At 45.4% G+C, this 21,103-nt stretch overlaps 1 protein-coding gene across 1 annotated transcript in view; it reads right to left on the reverse strand.

Moving 5' to 3' along the window:
• Positions 1–909: 909 nt before the first annotated feature.
• Positions 910–21,103, reverse strand: part of LOC139387577 (guanine nucleotide-binding protein G(olf) subunit alpha-like) — an 86,598-nt gene continuing 66,404 nt past the window's right edge. The window contains exons 9-11 of the mRNA XM_071133908.1: positions 5,352–5,482; positions 1,543–1,613; positions 910–1,309 (exon numbers count right to left, since the gene is read on the reverse strand). Of these exons, the coding sequence (XP_070990009.1) occupies positions 1,163–1,309; positions 1,543–1,613; positions 5,352–5,482 (349 nt within the window). The 3' untranslated portion in view covers positions 910–1,162. The remainder of the gene's footprint in view (positions 1,310–1,542; positions 1,614–5,351; positions 5,483–21,103) is intronic.

Below are 21,103 nucleotides of genomic sequence, written 5' to 3' on the forward strand. Positions count from 1 at the left end.
CTGTCAGTCAGTCAGTCCAGTACACACCACCACCTCCCACCTAGCAAGCCAGCCAGCCAGCTAGCCAGTCAGTCAGTCCAGTACACACCACCCACCTAGCAAGCCAGCCAGCCAGCCAGCCAGCCAGTCAGTCAGTCAGTCCAGTACACACCACCTCCCACCTAGGCAGCCAGCCAGCCAGCAAGAGTCAGTCCACTAGCCCAATCCAACAACATGTCCCGGCAGTACAGGAGGAGGAGGAGGAAACCTCAGGCTTCAGGAAACCTCAGGAAACTCCCCTTCCATTCCTTCATGTCTGTGAAAAGGAGGAATGACTCCTCAGTCAGTCTCCCAACAAGAGGATGACTCCTCAGTCAGTCTCCCAACAAGAGGAAGAGGATGTCACCTCAGTCAGTCTCCCAACAAGAGGAAGAGGATGTCACCTCAGTCAGTCTCCCAACAAGAGGAAGAGGATGTCACCTCAGTCAGTCTCCCAACAAGAGGAAGAGGATGTCATCTCAGTCAGTCTCCCAACAAGAGGATGTCACCTCAGTCAGTCTCCCAACAAGAGGAAGAGGATGTCACCCCAGTCAGTCTCCCAACAAGAGGAAGAGGATGTCACCTCAGTCAGTCTCCCAACAAGAGGAAGAGGATGTCACCTCAGTCAGTCTCCCAACAAGAGGATGACTCCTCAGTCAGTCTCCCAACAAGAGGAAGAGGATGTCATCTCAGTCAGTCTCCCAACAAGAGCATGACTCCTCAGTCAGTCTCCCAACAAGAGGAAGAGGATGTCACCTCAGTCAGTCTCCCAACAAGAGGAAGAGGATGTCACCTCAGTCAGTCTCCCAACAAGAGGAAGAGGATGTCACCTCAGTCAGTCTCCCAACAAGAGGAAGAGGATGTCACCTCAGTCAGTCTCCCAACAAGAGGATGTCACCTCAGTCAGTCTCCCAACAAGAGGAAGAGGATGTCACCCCAGTCAGTCTCCCAACAAGAGGAAGAGGATGTCACCTCAGTAGTACTTAGTAGTCCCCATCAGGACAGAGGGACGGGACAGAGGGTGGGGTTAGGAAGGGGCAGGTCAGTTTTTGGGGTCGAGGATGCAAAATGGTTGAATAAAACCCCAGAAGGCTTGATGGGTGTGTGTGTGTGTGTGTATATATGTGTCTGTCTGTCTATTCCTTCACAAGAGTTCGTACTGCCTCAGATGCATCCTCTGAATCATATCTCGACAGTCGTTGAAGACTCTCCTGATGTTCTCCGTGTCCACAGCACAGGTGAAGTGGGGGTAGCAGTAGTGTCTGCCATCTCCACTGGCTGTGCTGATCCTCTGAGGACGGGAGAGGTGAGAGGGCATGTTTGATTAGTCTACATCAGGCCAGGGTTATCAACAAGAGTATGACAACAGGTGTTAAACAGGGACTTTTAAAGCTACAGTCTGTGATTGGTATATTACATTAACGTTTGGACATTTTGAACAAAACGGCAGCCAATTTGTTTTTTTGTTTTTTTTAAATCCCAGATTGTAGGTTTGAACATGAATTAGTAATACTGAATACTTACCAGGAACTCGTCTCGGATGAAAAACTTAGCTCTAGTCACTTTGGGGTCTTCACCAGGTTCACCAGGAGTTGCTGTAGAACAGAGACAGACAGAAACACACTGCGGGTTCAACTGCCTGATAAAACAAGAGAGGACATCCAAGGAGTTCAAATAGAGCATGGTGTGGTATGGTGTAGTGAGCATGGTGTGGTATGGTGTGGTATGGTGTAGTGAGCATGGTGTGGTATGGTGTGGTATGGTGTAGTGAGCATGGTGTGGTATGGTGTGGTATGGTGTAGTGAGCATGGTGTGGTATGGTGTAGTATGGTGTAGTATGGTGCGGCATGGTGTGGTATGGTGTAGTATGGTGTAGTATGGTGTAGTGAGCATGGTGTGGTATGGTGTAGTGAGCATGGTGTGGCATGGTGTGGTATGGTGTAGTATGGTGTAGTACGGTGTGGTATGGTGTAGTATGGTGTAGTACGATGTGGTATGGTGTGGTATGGTGTGGTATGGTGTAGTATGGTGTAGTATGGTGCGGCATGGTGTGGTATGGTGTAGTGAGCATGGTGTGGTATGGTGTAGTGAGCATGGTGTAGTATGGTGTAGTATGGTGTAGTGAGCATGGTGTGGTATGGTGTGGTATGGTGTAGTACGGTGTGGTATGGCGTAGTATGGTGTAGTATGGTGCGGCATGGTGTGGTATGGTGTAGTGAGCATGGTGTGGTATGGTGTAGTGAGCATGGTGTAGTATGGTGTAGTATGGTGTAGTGAGCATGGTGTGGTATGGTGTGGTATGGTGTAGTACGGTGTGGTATGGCGTAGTGAGCATGGTGTGGTATGGTGTAGTGAGCATGTGTGGTATGGCGTAGTGAGCATGGTGTGGTATGGTGTGGTATGGTGTAGTACGGTGTGGTATGGCGTAGTGAGCATGGTGTGGTATGGTGTGGTATGGTGTAGTACGGTGTGGTATGGCGTAGTGAGCATGGTGTGGTATGATGTAGTGAGCATGTGTGGTATGGCGTAGTGAGCATGGTGTGGTATGGTGTGGTATGGCGTAGTGAGCATGGTGTAGTATGGTGTAGTATGGTGTAGTGAGCATGGTGTGGCATGGTGTGGTATGGTGTAGTATGGTGTAGTATGGTGCGGCATGGTGTGGTATGGTGTAGTGAGCATGGTGTGGTATGGTGTAGTGAGCATGGTGTAGTATGGTGTAGTGAGCATGTGTGGTATGGTGTAGTGAGCATGTGTGGTATGGCGTAGTGAGCATGGTGTGGTATGGTGTGGTATGGCGTAGTGAGCATGGTGTGGTATGGTGTAGTATGGTGTAGTGAGCATGGTGTGGTATGGTGTAGTATGGTGTAGTGAGCATGGTGTGGTATGGCATAGTGAGCATGGTGTGGTATGGTGTGGTATGGTGTGGTATGGTGTAGTGAGCATGGTGTGGTGTAGTGAGCATGGTGTGGTGTAGTGAGCATGGTGTGGTGTGGTGTAGTGAGGGGTTTGTGGTGAGGGGTGGTGTGGTGAGGTGTCGTGAGGGATGATGTGGTGTGGGATGGTGTGGGTTAATGTGATGTGGGTTCATGTGATGTGGTGTGGGATGGTGTGGGATAATGTGATGTGGTGTGGGATGGTGTGGGTTAATGTGGTGTGGGATGGTGTGGGTTAATGTGGTGTGGGATGGTGTGGGTTAATGTGGTGTGGGATGGTGTGGGTTAATGTGATGTGGGATGGTGTGGGTTAATGTGGTGTGGGATGGTGTGGGTTAATGTGATGTGGTGTGGGATGGTGTGGGTTAATGTGATGTGGTGTGGGTTAATGTGGTGTGGGATGGTGTGGGTTAATGTGATGTGGTGTGGGATGGTGTGGTTAATGTGATGTGGTGTGGGTTAATGTGGTGTGGGATGGTGTGGGCTAATGTAATGTGGTGTGGGATGGTGTGGGTTAATGTGGTGTGGGATGGTGTGGGTTAATGTGGTGTGGGATGGTGTGGGTTAATGTGATGTGGTGTGGTCTGGGTTAATGTGGTGTGGTGTGGGATGGTGTGGTGTGGGTTAATGTGGTGTGGGATGGTGTGGGATGGTGTGGGTTAATGTGATGTGGTGTGGGATGGTGTGGGTTAATGTGATGTGGTGTGGGTTAATGTGGTGTGGGATGGTGTGGGTTAATGTGATGTGGTGTGGGATGGTGTGGGTTAATGTGGTGTGGGATGGTGTGGGGTGATGTGGTGTGGTGTGGGTTAATGTGGTGTGGTGTGGGATGGTGTGGGTTAATGTGGTGTGGGATGGTGTGGGTTAATGTGATGTGGTGTGGGATGGTGTGGGTTAATGTGGTGTGGGATGGTGTGGGTTAATGTGATGTGGTGTGGGATGGCGTAGTGAGCATGGTGTGGTATGGTGTAGTGAGCATGGTGTGGTATGATGTGGTATAGTGTAGTATGGTGTAGTGAGCATGGTGTGGTATGATGTGGTATGGTGTAGTGAGCATGGTGTGGTATGGCATAGTGAGCATGGTGTGGTATGGTGTGGTATGGTGTGGTATGGTGTAGTGAGCATGGTGTGGTGTAGTGAGCATGGTGTGGTGTAGTGAGCCTGGTGTGGTGTGGTGTAGTGAGGGGTTTGTGGTGAGGGGTGGTGTGGTGAGGTGTCGTGAGGGATGATGTGGTGTGGGATGGTGTGGGTTAATGTGATGTGGGTTCATGTGATGTGGTGTGGGATGGTGTGGGATAATGTGATGTGGTTTTGGATGGTGTGGGTTAATGTGGTGTGGTGTGGGATGGTGTGGGTTAATGTGATGTGGTGTGGGATGGTGTGGGTTAATGTGGTGTGGGATGGTGTGGGTTAATGTGATGTGGGATGGTGTGGGTTAATGTGGTGTGGGATGGTGTGGGTTAATGTGATGTGGTGTGGGTTAATGTGGTGTGGGATGGTGTGGGTTAATGTGATGTGGTGTGGGATGGTGTGGTTAATGTGATGTGGTGTGGGTTAATGTGGTGTGGGATGGTGTGGGTTAATGTAATGTGGTGTGGGATGGTGTGGGTTAATGTGGTGTGGGATGGTGTGGGTTAATGTGGTGTGGGATGGTGTGGGTTAATGTGATGTGGTGTGGTCTGGGTTAATGTGGTGTGGTGTGGGATGGTGTGGGTTAATGTGGTGTGGGATGGTGTGGGATGGTGTGGGTTAATGTGATGTGGTGTGGGATGGTGTGGGTTAATGTGATGTGGTGTGGGTTAATGTGGTGTGGGATGGTGTGGGTTAATGTGATGTGGTGTGGGATGGTGTGGGTTAATGTGGTGTGGGATGGTGTGGGTTAATGTGGTGTGGGATGGTGTGGGGTGATGTGGTGTGGTGTGGGTTAATGTGGTGTGGTGTGGGATGGTGTGGGTTAATGTGGTGTGGGATGGTGTGGGTTAATGTGATGTGGTGTGGGATGGTGTGGGTTAATGTGGTGTGGGATGGTGTGGGTTAATGTGGTGTGGGATGGTGTGGGTTAATGTGATGTGGTGTGGGATGGTGTGGGTTAATGTGATGTGGTGTGGGATGGTGTGGGTTAATGTGGTGTGGGATGGTGTGGGTTAATGTGGTGTGGGATGGTGTGGGTTAATGTGGTGTGGGATGGTGTGGGTTAATGTGATGTGGTGTGGTCTGGGTTAATGTGGTGTGGTGTGGGATGGTGTGGGTTAATGTGATGTGGGATGGTGTGGGTTAATGTGGTGTGGGATGGTGTGGGTTAATGTGGTGTGGGATGGTGTGGGTTAATGTGGTGTGGGATGGTGTGGGTTAATGTGATGTGGGATGGTGTGGGTTAATGTGGTGTGGTGAGCTGCCTACCTTCATTGGGTAAGGTGTAGCGGGCATATTCAGGGAAGTAGTTTTCGATTTTGGATTTTCCAGCTAATACCTTCTCAGCCAACATGTCCTGCTTGTTCAGAAATAATATGACCGATATAGTGCGTAACCATCTGGAGATTAACAACAAACAAACAAACATTAAAAAATGTCAGGTCCAGGATAAAGACTTGACTGTGTGATTAAAATATAGAGTACCAGTCAAAAGTTTGGACACACGGACTCATTCCAGGGTTTTTCTTTATTTTTACTATTTCCACATTGTAGAATAACAGTGAAGACATCAAAACTATGAAATAACACATACGGAATCATGTGGTTACCAAAAAAAGTGTTAAACAAATCAAAATATATTTTACATTTGAGATTGTTCAAAGTAACCACCCTTTGCCTTCATGACAGCTTTGCACACTCTTGGCATTCTCTCAACCAGCTTCATGAGGTAGTCACCTGGAATGCATTTCAATTAACAGGTGTGCCTTGTTAAAAGTCAATTTGTTGAATTTATTTCCTTCTTAATGTGTTTGAGCCAATCAGTTGTGTTGTGACAAGGTAGGGGTGGTATACAGAAGATAGCCCTATTTGGTAAAAGACCAAGTCCATATTATGGCAAGAACAGCTCAAATAAGCAAAGAGAAACAACAGTTCATCATTACTTTAAGACATGAAGGTCAGTCACTGAGGAACATTTCAATAACTTTGAACGCTTCTTCAAGTGCAGTCTGGAAAACCATCAAGCGTTATGATGAAACTGGCTCTCATGAGGACCACCACAGGAAAGGAAGACCCAGAGTTACCTCTGCTGCAGAGGATAAGTTCATTAGAGTTACCAGCCTCAGAAATTGCAGCCCAAATAAATGCTTCACAGGAAACTGAGTGAATCAGGCCTTCATGGTCGAATTGTTGCAAAGAAACCACAACTAAAGGACACCAATAATAAGAAGAGACTTGCTTAGAGCAAAAAACACAAGCAATGGACATTCAACCAGTGTAAATGTGTCCTTTGGTCTGATGAGTCCAAATGAGAGATATTTGGTTCCTACCACTGTGTCTTTGTAAGACGCAGAGTAGGTGAACAGATGATCTCCGCATGCGTGGTTTCCACCGTGAAGCATGGAGGAGGAGGTGTGATGGTGTGGGGGTGCTTTAGACTAGTCCTGTACTGTCAGTTCTAGCATAAAAATGTAACTGTGTAAGATTCATGGGCATATTCGGGTAGTCTAGTAACTTTAAATGATTCTGTAGATTCTAAAGCTGTACTGTTCTGTATCGTATAAGTCTTTAGTCTCACTCCGGGGGCTTTATCTTAACAAACCTAATGTGACTGTAAACCAAAGCACTTGCAGTGCCACAGAATGCTGCAAGGTGTGCTGCAATACGACGCAACATTTAAAAGGAGGGAACCACTGTAGGTCAAGGGTGCGTCAGAAATATTTTTGCTATTTTTCACAGCCATTATTATGAGTGTAATAGCTGCCGTTGGCGTGAAAGTTTGGCTTTTAATGACTAATAGAGTTGTAAGGTGTGACGAAGGCTTGGCCACTCACTGGCCGATCAACGTGTTCCATGGCTGAAGACGGTTCATTTCCAGTTCTGTAGGTTATTGACGGCATTAGCATTGTCATCTCCAATTTGGCTGGGGGCACGGGAATATTCTCGTCCTAGTCCATTGTGGATTGATACAGTAAAAAAAAAAATATCCAGTGTTTGCTCAATATGCTGACATTGGCTTCAACAAGTATAGATGTTTATGCGTCACACTTCTCCTCAGTATAAAATACTAGGCTCCTGTAAAGGGTATTGTATGTGTGAGGCATGTTTTAGATAAAGCCTAGGCTCCTGTAAAGGGTATTGTATGTGTTAGGCATGTTTTAGATTAAGCCTAGGCTCCTGTAAAGGGTATTGTATGTGTTAGGCATGTTTTAGATAAAGCCTAGGCTCCTGTAAAGGGTATTGTGTGTGTTAGGCATGTTTTAGATAAGCAAGATAAAGCCTAGGCTCCTGTAAAGGGTATTGTATGTGTTAGGCATGTTTTCAATAAGCAAGATAAAGCCTAGGCTCCTGTAAAGGGTATTGTATGTGTGAGGCATGTTTTAGATAAAGCCTAGGCTCCTGTAAAGGGTATTGTATGTGTTAGGCATGTTTTAGATAAAGCCTAGGCTCCTGTAAAGGGTATTGTATGTGTTAGGCATGTTTTAGATAAAGCCTAGGCTCCTGTAAAGGGTGTTGTATGTGTTAGGCATGTTTTAGATAAAGCCTAGGCTCCTGTAAAGGGTATTGTATGTGTGAGGCATGTTTTAGATAAAGCCTAGGCTCCTGTAAAGGGTATTGTATGTGTTAGGCATGTTTTAGATAAAGCCTAGGCTCCTGTAAAGGGTATTGTGTGTGTTAGGCATGTTTTAGATAAAGCCTAGGCTCCTGTAAAGGGTATTGTATGTGTGAGGCATGTTTTCAATAAGCAAGATAAAGCCTAGGACTGCCGTTGATGTGGCCTTATAGGACTGAATAATGTTTGGAGGAGCGTGTCTTTGGTAAACGGACAAGATAGTCTACATGGAGGGGTTTATGTTCCATGATGGACATATAGTCTACATGGTTTATGTTCCATGATGGACATATAGTCTACATGGTTTATGTTCCATGATGGACATATAGTCTACATGGAGGGGTTTATGTTCCATGATGGACATATAGTCTACATGGAGGGGTTATGTTCCATGATGGACATATAGTCTACATGGTTTATGTTCCATGATGGACATATAGTCTACATGGTTTATGTTCCATGATGGACATATAGTCTACATGGTTTATGTTCCATGATGGACATATAGTCTCCATGGAGGGGTTTATGTTCCATGATGGACATATAGTCTACATGGAGGGGTTTATGTTCCATGATGGACATATAGTCTACATGGTTTATGTTCCATGATGGACATATAGTCTACATGGTTTATGTTCCATGATGGACATGTAGTCTACATGGTTTATGTTCCATGATGGACATATAGTCTCCATGGAGGGGTTTATGTTCCATGATGGACATATAGTCTACATGGAGGGGTTTATGTTCCATGATGGACATATAGTCTACATGGTTTATGTTCCATGATGGACATATAGTCTACATGGTTTATGTTCCATGATGGACATATAGTCTACATGGTTTATGTTCCATGATGGACATATAGTCTACATGGTTTATGTTCCATGATGGACATATAGTCTACATGGAGGGGTTTATGTTCCATGATGGACATATAGTCTACATGGTTTATGTTCCATGATGGACATATAGTCTACATGGTTTATGTTCCATGATGGACATATAGTCTACATGGTTTATGTTCCATGATGGATATATAGTCTACATGGTTTATGTTCCATGATGGACATATAGTCTACATGGTTTATGTTCCATGATGGACATAAAGTCTACATGGTTTATGTTCCATGATGGACATATAGTCTACATGGTTTATGTTCCATGATGAACATATAGTCTACATGGTTTATGTTCCATGATGAACATATAGTCTACATGGTTTATGTTCCATGATGAACATATAGTCTACATGGTTTATGTTCCATGATGGACATATAGTCTACATGGTTTATGTTCCATGATGAACATATAGTCTACATGGTTTATGTTCCATGATGGACATATAGTCTACATGGAGGGGTTTATGTTCCATGATGGACATATAGTCTACATGGTTTATGTTCCCTGATGGACATATAGTCTACATGGAGGGGTTTATGTTCCATGATGGACATATAGTCTACATGGTTTATGTTCCATGATGGACATATAGTCTACATGGTTTATGTTCCCTGATGGACATATAGTCTACATGGTTTATGTTCCCTGATGGACATATAGTCTACATGGTTTATGTTCCATGATGGACATATAGTCTACATGGAGGGGTTTATGTTCCATGATGGACATATAGTCTACATGGAGGGGTTTATGTTCCATGATGGACATATAGTCTACATGGTTTATGCTCCATGATGGACATATAGTCTACATGGTTTATGTTCCATGATGGACATATAGTCTACATGGTGTATGTTCCATGATGGACATATAGTCTACATGGTTTATGTTCCATGATGGACATATAGTCTACATGGTTTATGCTCCATGATGGACATATAGTCTACATGGTTTATGTTCCCTGATGGACATATAGTCTACATGGTTTATGTTCCATGATGGACATATAGTCTACATGGTTTATGTTCCATGATGGACATATAGTCTACATGGTGGGGTTTATGTTCCATGATGGACATATAGTCTACATGGTTTATGTTCCATGATGGACATATAGTCTACATGGTTTATGTTCCATGATGGACATATAGTCTACATGGTTTATGTTCCATGATGGACATATAGTCTCCATGGAGGGGTTTATGTTCCATGATGGACATATAGTCTACATGGTTTATGTTCCATGATGGACATATAGTCTACATGGTTTATGTTCCATGATGGACATGTAGTCTACATGGTTTATGTTCCATGATGGACATGTAGTCTACATGGTTTATATTCCATGATGGACATGTAGTCTACATGGTTTATGTTCCATGATGGACATATAGTCTACATGGTTTATGTTCCATGATGGACATATAGTCTACATGGTTTATGTTCCATGATGGACATATAGTCTAGATGGAGGGGTTTTACACACATCACAGCCCGGTTGTGATACAGCCTGGATTTCGAACCAGGGTGTCTGTAGTGACGCCTCAAGCACTGAGATGAGGTGCGTTAGACCGCTGCGCCACTCGGGAGTGGCTACTTGGTGAATGCATTGGGCAGGACAAAAAAAACAGCCTGTCATTGAGAGGAGAGGAGAGGAGGCAAGGCTTGGTTGTTAATCAAATGAAACGGAATGGGAACAAAATCATTCATTTTTATGTTTCTAAATACGATGTTTACGGGCAGAAAAGGCTAATCTCCCTGGTTCCATGTGCATTATGGGCAATGTGCATCAGGGCTGGATAGGCTGCTCTTCCGTTGTCAAAATCCCTGCCATAACCAACCACTTTACCACTAAAACCAGATTTTGGTTGGTCTTAAATATTCCCAAAGGCAGCATACTGAAATTGGCACCTTGGCTCATGTTTTTAAGTGCACACCTCAGGTATTCCCACCTCAGTGCAAGCAAGCTCATATAAGACCGGTAATTAACCAATCCTGCAGCTCGGCTTTTAAACTAGAAGAGTGACGGCTTTAACAGGTCGAAATTGCAAACGAGCGTGCGTTTGACAATTGTGCCAGCCGAAAATAACGCCCTTGGATTGGAAGATTGGGAGTTCGATCCCTGGTCAAGTCATATCAAAGACTAAAAATGTGACCTGATCTTCTTGGCACTCAGTGTTAAGGAGGTGGATTGGCTGATCTGCTTGGCACTTAGTGTTAAGGAGATGGATTGGCTGATCTGCTTGGCACTTAGTGTTAAGGAGATGGATTGGCTGATCTGCTTGGCAGGAGAGGGATTGGCTGTTCTGCTTGGCAGGAGAGGGATTGGCTGATCTGCTTGGCAGGAGAGGGATTGGCTGATCTGCTTGGCAGGAGAGGGATTGGCTGATCTGCTTGGCTGGAGATGGATTGGCTGATCTGCTTGGCAGGAGAGGGATTGGCTGATCTGCTTGGCAGGAGATGGAATGGCTGATCTGCTTGGCAGGAGATGGATTGGCTGATCTGCTTGGCTGGAGATGGATTGAGGGTAAGGCCCTGCAGTAGACTAGTGTCCTGTCCAGGGAGTGCACTTGTAATTCAAACAGGAGATACAGGTGGAGGACCTTCATTTGATCACTCTTTTGTTGCTGACAATGCTAATTTGTAGTATATTTGAGGTTTTAAAGGCTTCTAAAGGGGCCTCCTGAGTGGCGCAGCGGTCTAAGGCGCCACTACAGACCCGGGTTCGATCCCACAGGCTGTGTCACAACCGGCTGTGACCGGGAGTCCCATAGGGCGGTGCACAATTGGCCCAGCGTCGTCCCGTGTTTGGGGAGGGTTTGGCCCGGGGGGGCTTTACTTGGCTCATCGCACTCTAGCGACACCTTGTGGCGGGCCGGATGCCTGCAGGCTGACTTCGGTCGTCAGTTGAACGTGTTTCCTCCGACACATTGGTGCGGCTGGCTTCCGGGTTAAGGGGGTGGGTATTAAGAAGTGTGTTTTGGAGGACGCATGACGCGACATTCGCCTCTCCCAAGCCCATTGGTGAGTTGCAGTGATGAAACAAGATCGTAATTGGATATCACAAAATAGCTATCCAATTGAAAATTGTCAGACTTGATTTGCCCTAACGAAAAATGTATCAACCCCGACATAAAATGTCCATTAATTACAATCAACATAATAATTCACAATTCCTGTTGAAGCAAGATTATTTTCCTGCTACAGCAAACTGGCTCAAATTAAGATCCTACATCTGTAGGCTCATCCCCTATGGGCCATCCTGGCTTGGACAAGGCAACTTACTTACTTTATACAGCCTGTGTTGTATGGACATATGAAGGGTTATAAACGGACCTGTTATTCTAGGTACTGTGGAAGAGGGTTAGGGTTATATCAGTATTTATAAATTGGGTGGTTCGAACTCTGCATGCTGATTGGCTGACAGCCGTGGTATATCAGACCGTATACCACGGGTAAGACGAAACACTTATTTTTACTGCTCTAATTACATTGGAAACCAGTTTATAATAGCAAAAAGGCGTTGCATCGTACCTAAGAACAACCCTTAGCCGTGGTATATTGGCCACATATCACACCCCCTTGTGTCTTATTGCTTAAATATAGATCTAAACAGACCTGTTATTCCAGATATGGTGAAAGAAGCCCAGGGATAGAGGGTTAGGGTTATATCAGTACAGAACTGGTCAAAGGTTTTATAACACCTACTCATTCAAGGGTTTTTCTTTATTTTTACTATTTTCTACATTGTAGAATAATAGTGAAGGCATCAAAACTATGAAATAACACACATGGATTCATGTAGTATCCAAAAAAAGTGTTAAATCAAAATATATTTAAAATAACAACCCTTTGCCTTGATCACAGCTTTGCACTCTCTTCGCATTCTCTCAACCAGCTTAACCTGGAATGCTTTTCCAACAGTCTTGAGGGAGTTCCCACATATGCTGAGCACTTGTTGGCTGCTTTTCCTTCACTCTGCGGTCCAACTCATCCCAAACCATCTCAGTTGGGTTGTGGTCTAGTGATTGTGGAGGCCAGGTCATCTGATGCAGCAATCCATCACTCTCCTTCTTGGTCAAATAGCCCTTACACATCCTGGAGCTGATGGGATGGGCGTACTGCTGCAGGATGCTGTGGTAGCCATGCTGGTTAAGTGTGCCTTGAATTCTAAATAAATCACTGACAGTATCACCAGAAAAGCACCCCCAAACCATCACACCTCCTCCTCCATGCTTTACGGCGGGAAATTCACATGCAGAGATCATCCGTTCACCCACACCGCGTCTCACCAAGACATGGAAGTTGGAAGCAAAAATCTCTAATTTGGACCAAAGCACAAATTTCCACCGGTCTAATTTCCATTGCTCGGGTTTCTTGGCCCAAGCAAGTCTCTTCTTATTATTGGTGTCCTTTACTAGTGGTTTCTTTGCAGCCATTTGACCATGAAGGCCTGATTCACGCAGTCTCCTCTGAACAGTTGATGTTGAGATGTGTCTGTTACTTGAACTCTGTGAAGCGTTTATTTAGGCTGCAATTTCTGAGGCTGGTAACTCTAATGAACTTATCCTCTGCAGCAGAGATAACTCTGGGTCTTCCATTCCTGTGGCGGTCCTCATGAGAGCCAGTTTCACCATAGTGCTTGATGGTTTTTGCGACTGCACTTGAAGAAACTTTCAAATTTCTTGAAAAGTTATTGACATGTTCCATATAGATTAACCTTAATCTCTTAAAGTAATGATGGACTGTCGTTTGTCTTTGCTCATTTGTGCTGTTCTTGCCATAATATGAACTTGGTCTTTTTTTTGTTTTTGAATATTACGTTTTTTGACATTTTCCATATAAGAACATTCAAAACAAAAATGAGAAGATATTAGACAACAATATAACAAAGTGACAATAACAGTGTGTAAATGCAATCAAATAAAAATATATATATACAAGTCATAATAAAAAACGAATGAGTGTAATAAAATTACAAAATCATTTTAGACCCAAGCCACCCCCTGTACCCGGATTTTGAACTACTCCTCTCTGGGCGCCGGTATAGGGCACCGCTCAGCAGGAAAAACACAACTAGACAGTCATTTGTGCCAGGTGTGAAATCCCTCCTAAATAGCTCGGGCTAATGTTCCTATCCACTCAGTAAGGCCAGCAGGCTAATGTTCCTATAGACTCAGTAAGGCCAGCAGGCTAATATTCCTATAGACTCAGTAAGGCCAGCAGGCTAATATTCCTATCCACTCAGTAAGGCCAGCAGGCTAATGTTCCTATCCACTCAGTAAGGCCAGCAGGCTAATGTTCCTATCCACCCAGTAAGGCCAGCAGGTTAATGTTCCTATCGACCCAGTAAGGCCAGCAGGCTAATGTTCCTATCAACTCAGTAAGACCAGCAGGCTAATGTTCCTATAGACTCAGTAAGGCCAGCAGGCTAATATTCCTATAGACTCAGTAAGGCCAGCAGGCTAATGTTCCTATAGACTCAGTAAGGCCAGCAGGCTAATGTTCCTGTAGACTCAGTAAGGCCAGCAGGCTAATGTTCCTATCCACCCAGTAAGGCCAGCAGGCTAATGTTCCTATCCACCCAGTAAGGCCAGCAGGCTAATGTTCCTATAGACTCAGTAAGACTAGCAGGCTAATGTTCCTATAGACCCAGTAAGGCCAGCAGGCTAATGTTCCTATAGACTCAGTAAGACCAGCAGGCTAATGTTCCTATCAACTCAATAAGGCCAGCAGTCTAATGTTCCTATCCACCCAGTAAGGCCAGCAGGCTAATGTTCCTATCCACTCAGTAAGGCCAGCAGGCTAATGTTCCTATAGACTCAGTAAGACCAGCAGGCTAATATTCCTATAGACTCAGTAAGGCCAGCAGGCTAATGTTCCTATCCACTCAGTAAGGCCAGCAGGCTAATGTTCCTATAGACTCAGTAAGGCCAGCAGGCTAATGTTCCTATAGACTCAGTAAGGCCAGCAGGCTAATGTTCCTATCCACCCAGTAAGTTCAGCAGGCTAATGTTCCTATCCACCCAGTAAGGCCAGCAGGCTAATGTTCCTATAGACTCAGTAAGACTAGCAGGCTAATGTTCCTATAGACCCAGTAAGGCCAGCAGGCTAATGTTCCTATAGACTCAGTAAGACCAGCAGGCTAATGTTCCTATCAACTCAATAAGGCCAGCAGTCTAATGTTCCTATCCACCCAGTAAGGCCAGCAGGCTAATGTTCCTATCCACTCAGTAAGGCCAGCAGGCTAATGTTCCTATAGACTCAGTAAGACCAGCAGGCTAATATTCCTATAGACTCAGTAAGGCCAGCAGGCTAATGTTCCTATCCACTCAGTAAGGCCAGCAGGCTAATGTTCCTATAGACTCAGTAAGGCCAGCAGGCTAATGTTCCTATAGACTCAGTAAGGCCAGCAGGCTAATGTTCCTATCCACCCAGTAAGTTCAGCAGGCTAATGTTCCTATAGACTCAGTAAGACCAGCAGGCTAATATTCCTATAGACTCAGTAAGGCCAGCAGGCTAATGTTCCTATCCACTCAGTAAGGCCAGCAGGCTAATGTTCCTATAGACTCAGTAAGACCAGCAGGCTAATATTCCTATAGACTCAGTAAGGCCAGCAGGCTAATGTTCCTATCCACTCAGTAAGGCCAGCAGGCTAATGTTCCTATCCACTCAGTAAGGCCAGCAGGCTAATGTTCCTATAGACTCAGTAAGGCCAGCAGGCTAATGTTCCTATAGACTCAGTAAGGCCAGCAGGCTAATGTTCCTATCCACCCAGTAAGTTCAGCAGGCTAATGTTCCTATAGACTCAGTAAGACCAGCAGGCTAATATTCCTATAGACTCAGTAAGGCCAGCAGGCTAATGTTCCTATCCACTCAGTAAGGCCAGCAGGCTAATGTTCCTATAGACTCAGTAAGACCAGCAGGCTAATATTCCTATAGACTCAGTAAGGCCAGCAGGCTAATGTTCCTATCCACTCAGTAAGGCCAGCAGGCTAATGTTCCTATAGACTCAGTAAGGCCAGCAGGCTAATATTCCTATAGACTCAGTAAGGCCAGCAGGCTAATATTCCTATCCACTCAGTAAGGCCAGCAGGCTAATGTTCCTATCCACTCAGTAAGGCCAGCAGGCTAATGTTCCTATCCACCCAGTAAGGCCAGCAGGTTAATGTTCCTATCGACCTAGTAAGGCCAGCAGGCTAATGTTCCTATCAACTCAGTAAGACCAGCAGGCTAATGTTCCTATAGACTCAGTAAGGCCAGCAGGCTAATATTCCTATAGACTCAGTAAGGCCAGCAGGCTAATGTTCCTATAGACTCAGTAAGGCCAGCAGGCTAATGTTCCTGTAGACTCAGTAAGGCCAGCAGGCTAATGTTCCTATCCACCCAGTAAGGCCAGCAGGCTAATGTTCCTATCCACCCAGTAAGGCCAGCAGGCTAATGTTCCTATAGACTCAGTAAGACTAGCAGGCTAATGTTCCTATAGACCCAGTAAGGCCAGCAGGCTAATGTTCCTATAGACTCAGTAAGACCAGCAGGCTAATGTTCCTATCAACTCAATAAGGCCAGCAGTCTAATGTTCCTATCCACCCAGTAAGGCCAGCAGGCTAATGTTCCTATCCACTCAGTAAGGCCAGCAGGCTAATGTTCCTATAGACTCAGTAAGGCCAGCAGGCTAATGTTCCTATAGACTCAGTAAGGCCAGCAGGCTAATGTTCCTATAGACTCAGTAAGGCCAGCAGGCTAATGTTCCTATCCACCCAGTAAGTTCAGCAGGCTAATGTTCCTATAGACCCAGTAAGTTCAGCAGGCTAATGTTCCTATAGACTCAGTAAGTTCAGCAGGCTAATGTTCCTATAGACTCAGTAAGTTCAGCAGGCTAATGTTCCTATAGACTCAGTAAGGCCAGCAGGCTAATGTTCCTATCCACCCAGTAAGACCAGCAGGCTAATGTTCCTATAGACCCAGTAAGGCCAGCAGGCTAATGTTCCTATAGACCCAGTAAGTTCAGCAGGCTAATGTTCCTATCCACCCAGTAAGGCCAGCAGGCTAATGTTCCTATAGACACAGTAAGGCCAGTAGGCTAATGTTACCATAGACTCAGTAAGGCCAGCAGGCTAATGTTCCTATCCACTCAGTAAGGCCAGCAGGCTAATGTTCCTATCCACTCAGTAAGGCCAGCAGGCTAATGTTCCTATCCACTCAGTAAGGCCAGCAGGCTAATGTTCCTATAGACTCAGTAAGGCCAGCAGGCTAATGTTCCTATAGACTCAGTAAGGCCAGCAGGCTAATGTTCCTATAGACTCAGTAAGGCCAGCAGGCTAATGTTCCTATCCACCCAGTAAGGCCAGCAGGCTAATGTTCCTATAGACTCAGTAAGGCCAGCAGGCTAATGTTCCTATAGACTCAGTAAGGCCAGCAGGCTAATGTTCCTATAGACTCAGTAAGGCCAGCAGGCTAATGTTCCTATAGACTCAGTAAGGCCAGCAGGCTAATGTTCCTATAGACCCAGTAAGACCAGCAGGCTAATGTTCCTATAGACTCAGTAAGGCCAGCAGGCTAATGTTCCTATAGACTCAGTAAGGCCAGCAGGCTAATGTTCCTATAGACTCAGTAAGACCAGCAGGCTAATGTTCCTATAGACCCAGTAAGACCAGCAGGCTAATGTTCCTATCCACCCAGTAAGTTCAGCAGGCTAATGTTCCTATAGACTCAGTAAGGCCAGCAGGCTAATGCTCCTATAGACTCAGTAAGGCCAGCAGGCTAATGTTCCTATAGACTCAGTAAGACCAGCAGGCTAATGTTCCTATAGACCCAGTAAGGCCAGCAGGCTAATGTTCCTATAGACTCAGTAAGGCCAGCAGGCTAATGTTCCTATAGACCCAGTAAGACCAGCAGGCTAATGTTCCTATAGACTCAGTAAGGCCAGCAGGCTAATGTTCCTATAGACTCAGTAAGGCCAGCAGGCTAATGTTCCTATAGACCCAGTAAGACCAGCAGGCTAATGTTCCTATAGACCCAGTAAGGCCAGCAGGCTAATGTTCCTATAGACTCAGTAAGACCAGCAGGCTAATGTTCCTATAGACTCAGTAAGGCCAGCAGGCTAATGTTCCTATAGACTCAGTAAGGCCAGCAGGCTAATGTTCCTATAGACTCAGTAAGACCAGCAGGCTAATGTTCCTATAGACTCAGTAAGGCCAGCAGGCTAATGTTCCTATAGACTCAGTAAGGCCAGCAGGCTAATGTTCCTATAGACTCAGTAAGACCAGCAGGCTAATGTTCCTATAGACTCAGTAAGGCCAGCAGGCTAATGTTCCTATAGACTCAGTAAGGCCAGCAGGCTAATGTTCCTATAGACTCAGTAAGGCCAGCAGGCTAATGTTCCTATAGACTCAGTAAGGCCAGCAGGCTAATGTTCCTATAGACTCAGTAAGGCCAGCAGGCTAATGTTCCTATAGACTCAGTAAGGCCAGCAGGCTAATGTTCCTATAGACTCAGTAAGGCCAGCAGGCTAATGTTCCTATAGACCCAGTAAGACCAGCAGGCTAATGTTCCTATAGACCCAGTAAGACCAGCAGGCTAATGTTCCTATAGACCCAGTAAGACCAGCAGGCTAATGTTCCTATAGACTCAGTAAGACCAGCAGGCTAATGTTCCTATAGACTCAGTAAGGCCAGCAGGCTAATGTTCCTATAGACCCAGTAAGGCCAGCAGGCTAATGTTCCTATAGACTCAGTAAGACCAGCAGGCTAATGTTCCTATAGACTCAGTAAGACCAGCAGGCTAATGTTCCTATAGACTCAGTAAGGCCAGCAGGCTAATGTTCCTATAGACTCAGTAAGGCCAGCAGGCTAATGTTCCTATAGACTCAGTAAGGCCAGCAGGCTAATGTTCCTATAGACCCAGTAAGGCCAGCAGGCTAATGTTCCTATAGACCCAGTAAGGCCAGTAGGCTAATGTTCCTATCCACTCAGTAAGGCCAGCAGGCTAATGTTCCTATAGACTCAGTAAGGCCAGCAGGCTAATGTTCCTATAGACCCAGTAAGGCCAGCAGGCTAATGTTCCTATAGACTCAGTAAGGCCAGCAGGCTAATGTTCCTATAGACTCAGTAAGGCCAGCAGGCTAATGTTCCTATAGACTCAGTAAGTTCAGCAGGCTAATGTTCCTATAGACTCAGTAAGTTCAGCAGGCTAATGTTCCTATAGACCCAGTAAGTTCAGCAGGCTAATGTTCCTATAGACTCAGTAAGGCCAGCAGGCTAATGTTCCTATAGACTCAGTAAGGCCAGCAGGCTAATGTTCCTATAGACTCAGTAAGGCCAGAAGGCTAATGTTCCTATAGACTCAGTAAGTTCAGCAGGCTAATGTTCCTATAGACTCAGTAAGTTCAGCAGGCTAATGTTCCTATAGACCCAGTAAGGCCAGCAGGCTAATGTTCCTATCCACCCAGTAAGTTCAGCAGGCTAATGTTCCTATAGACTCAGTAAGACCAGCAGGCTCGTCTATGTTTTATATTTCATTGGTATGTAACTGTTATGAACGTTGTATTGTCAATTAGTTTTGTATTTACACGTCACTTTAAACATGTACATGACACTGCAACAACATGTCCCCATGGGGACAATAAGGGCAGTAAAGTGAAATAAACATTCAGTGAGGATTATATAGAGATGCTGTCAGTATGATGTGAGGGGAGATTCTCCATATAATCAATAACAGGTTGCCAAATAATGTAAAAATGTCTCTAACTTTTTCCTCAAGCCAACAAGTGATTTTCTCCAGTGGGATACAACTATTAACTTCTGATAGCCACATTGCAACTGGCAGGGGAGGAATCTGTTTTCCATTTCAAGGCAATACATTTCTTGGCCATCGCTAGCAATATTTATGTTATCTTTACAGCATGGCTTTGCCTAAGATTGGTGTTATTAAAGTTACCCAGTAGACAGACCTCTGGGTCTAAAGGGAATGCAACCCCGTGAATTGAGGATATGGTATCGCATACCCCCTGCCAGAAACCGTGTAGTTTTGAACACTGCCAAGTGGAATGGAGGAATGTTCCTTCATCTGAGCCACATCTAAAACATAGGGAGGAGATATCTGGGTTGAACTTGTGCAGTCTAGATGGGGTGATATAGAGCTGATGGAGTCTGATCTGTATCTGGATCAGTCTGTATCTGGAGTTCAATGTGGATGTAACACCATAGCGTTATGATGCTGAAGCCCATAGGGTTATGATGGTGATGCCCATAGGGTTATGATGGTGAAGCCCATAGGGTTATGATGGTGAAGCCCATAGGGTTATGATGGTGAAGCCCATAGGGTTATGATGCTGAAGCCCATAGGGTTATGATGGTGAAGCCCATAGGGTTATGATGCTGAAGCCCATAGGGTTATGATGGTGAAGCCCATAGGGTTATGATGCTGAAGCCCATAGGGTTATGATGCTGAAGCCCATAGGGTTATGATGGTGAAGCCCATAGTGTTATGATGGTGAAGCCCATAGGGTTATGATGGTGAAGCCCATAGGGTTATGATGGTGAAGCCCATAGGGTTATGATGGTGAAGCCCATAGGGTTATGATGGTGAAGCCCATAGGGTTATGATGGTGAAGCCCATAGGGTTATGATGGTGAAGCCCATAGGGTTATGATGGTGAAGCCCATAGGGTTATGATGCTGAAGCCCATAGGGTTATGATGGTGAAGCCCATAGGGTTATGATGGTGAAGCCCATAGGGTTATGATGGTGAAGCCCATAGGGTTATGATGGTGATGCCCATAGGGTTATGATGGTGAAGCCCATAGGGTTATGATGGTGAAGCCCATAGGGTTATGATGGTGAAGCCCATAGGGTTATGATGGTGATGCCCATAGGGTTATGATGGTGAAGCCCATAGGGTTATGATGGTGAAGCCCATAGGGTTATGATGGTGAAGCCCATAGGGTTATGATGGTGAAGCCCATAGGGTTATGATGGTGAAGCCCATAGGGTTATGATGGTGATGCCCATAGAGTTATGATGGTGATGCCCATAGGGTTATGATGGTGAAGCCCATAGGGTTATGATGGTGAAGCCCATAGGGTTATGATGCTGAAGCCCATAGGGTTATGATGGTGAAGCCCATAGGGTTATGATGGTGAAGCCCATAGGGTTATGATGGTGAAGCCCATAGGGTTATGATGGTGAAGCCCATAGGCTTATGATGCTGAAGCCCATAGGGTTATGATGGTGAAGCCCATAGGCTTATGATGCTGAAGCCCATAGGGTTATGATGGTGAAGCCCATAGGTTTATGATGGTGAAGCCCATAGGGTTATGATGGTGATGCCCATAGGGTTATGATGGTGAAGCCCATAGGGTTATGATGGTGAAGCCCATAGGGTTATGATGGTGAAGCCCATAGGGTTATGATGGTGAAGCCCATAGGGTTATGATGGTGAAGCCCATAGGGTTATGATGGTGAAGCCCATAGGGTTATGATGGTGAAGCCCATAGGGTTATGATG

The sequence above is a fragment of the Oncorhynchus clarkii genome, chromosome 28 (genome assembly GCF_045791955.1).
Source record: "Oncorhynchus clarkii lewisi isolate Uvic-CL-2024 chromosome 28, UVic_Ocla_1.0, whole genome shotgun sequence".
Taxonomy (NCBI): Eukaryota; Metazoa; Chordata; class Actinopteri; order Salmoniformes; family Salmonidae; genus Oncorhynchus; species Oncorhynchus clarkii.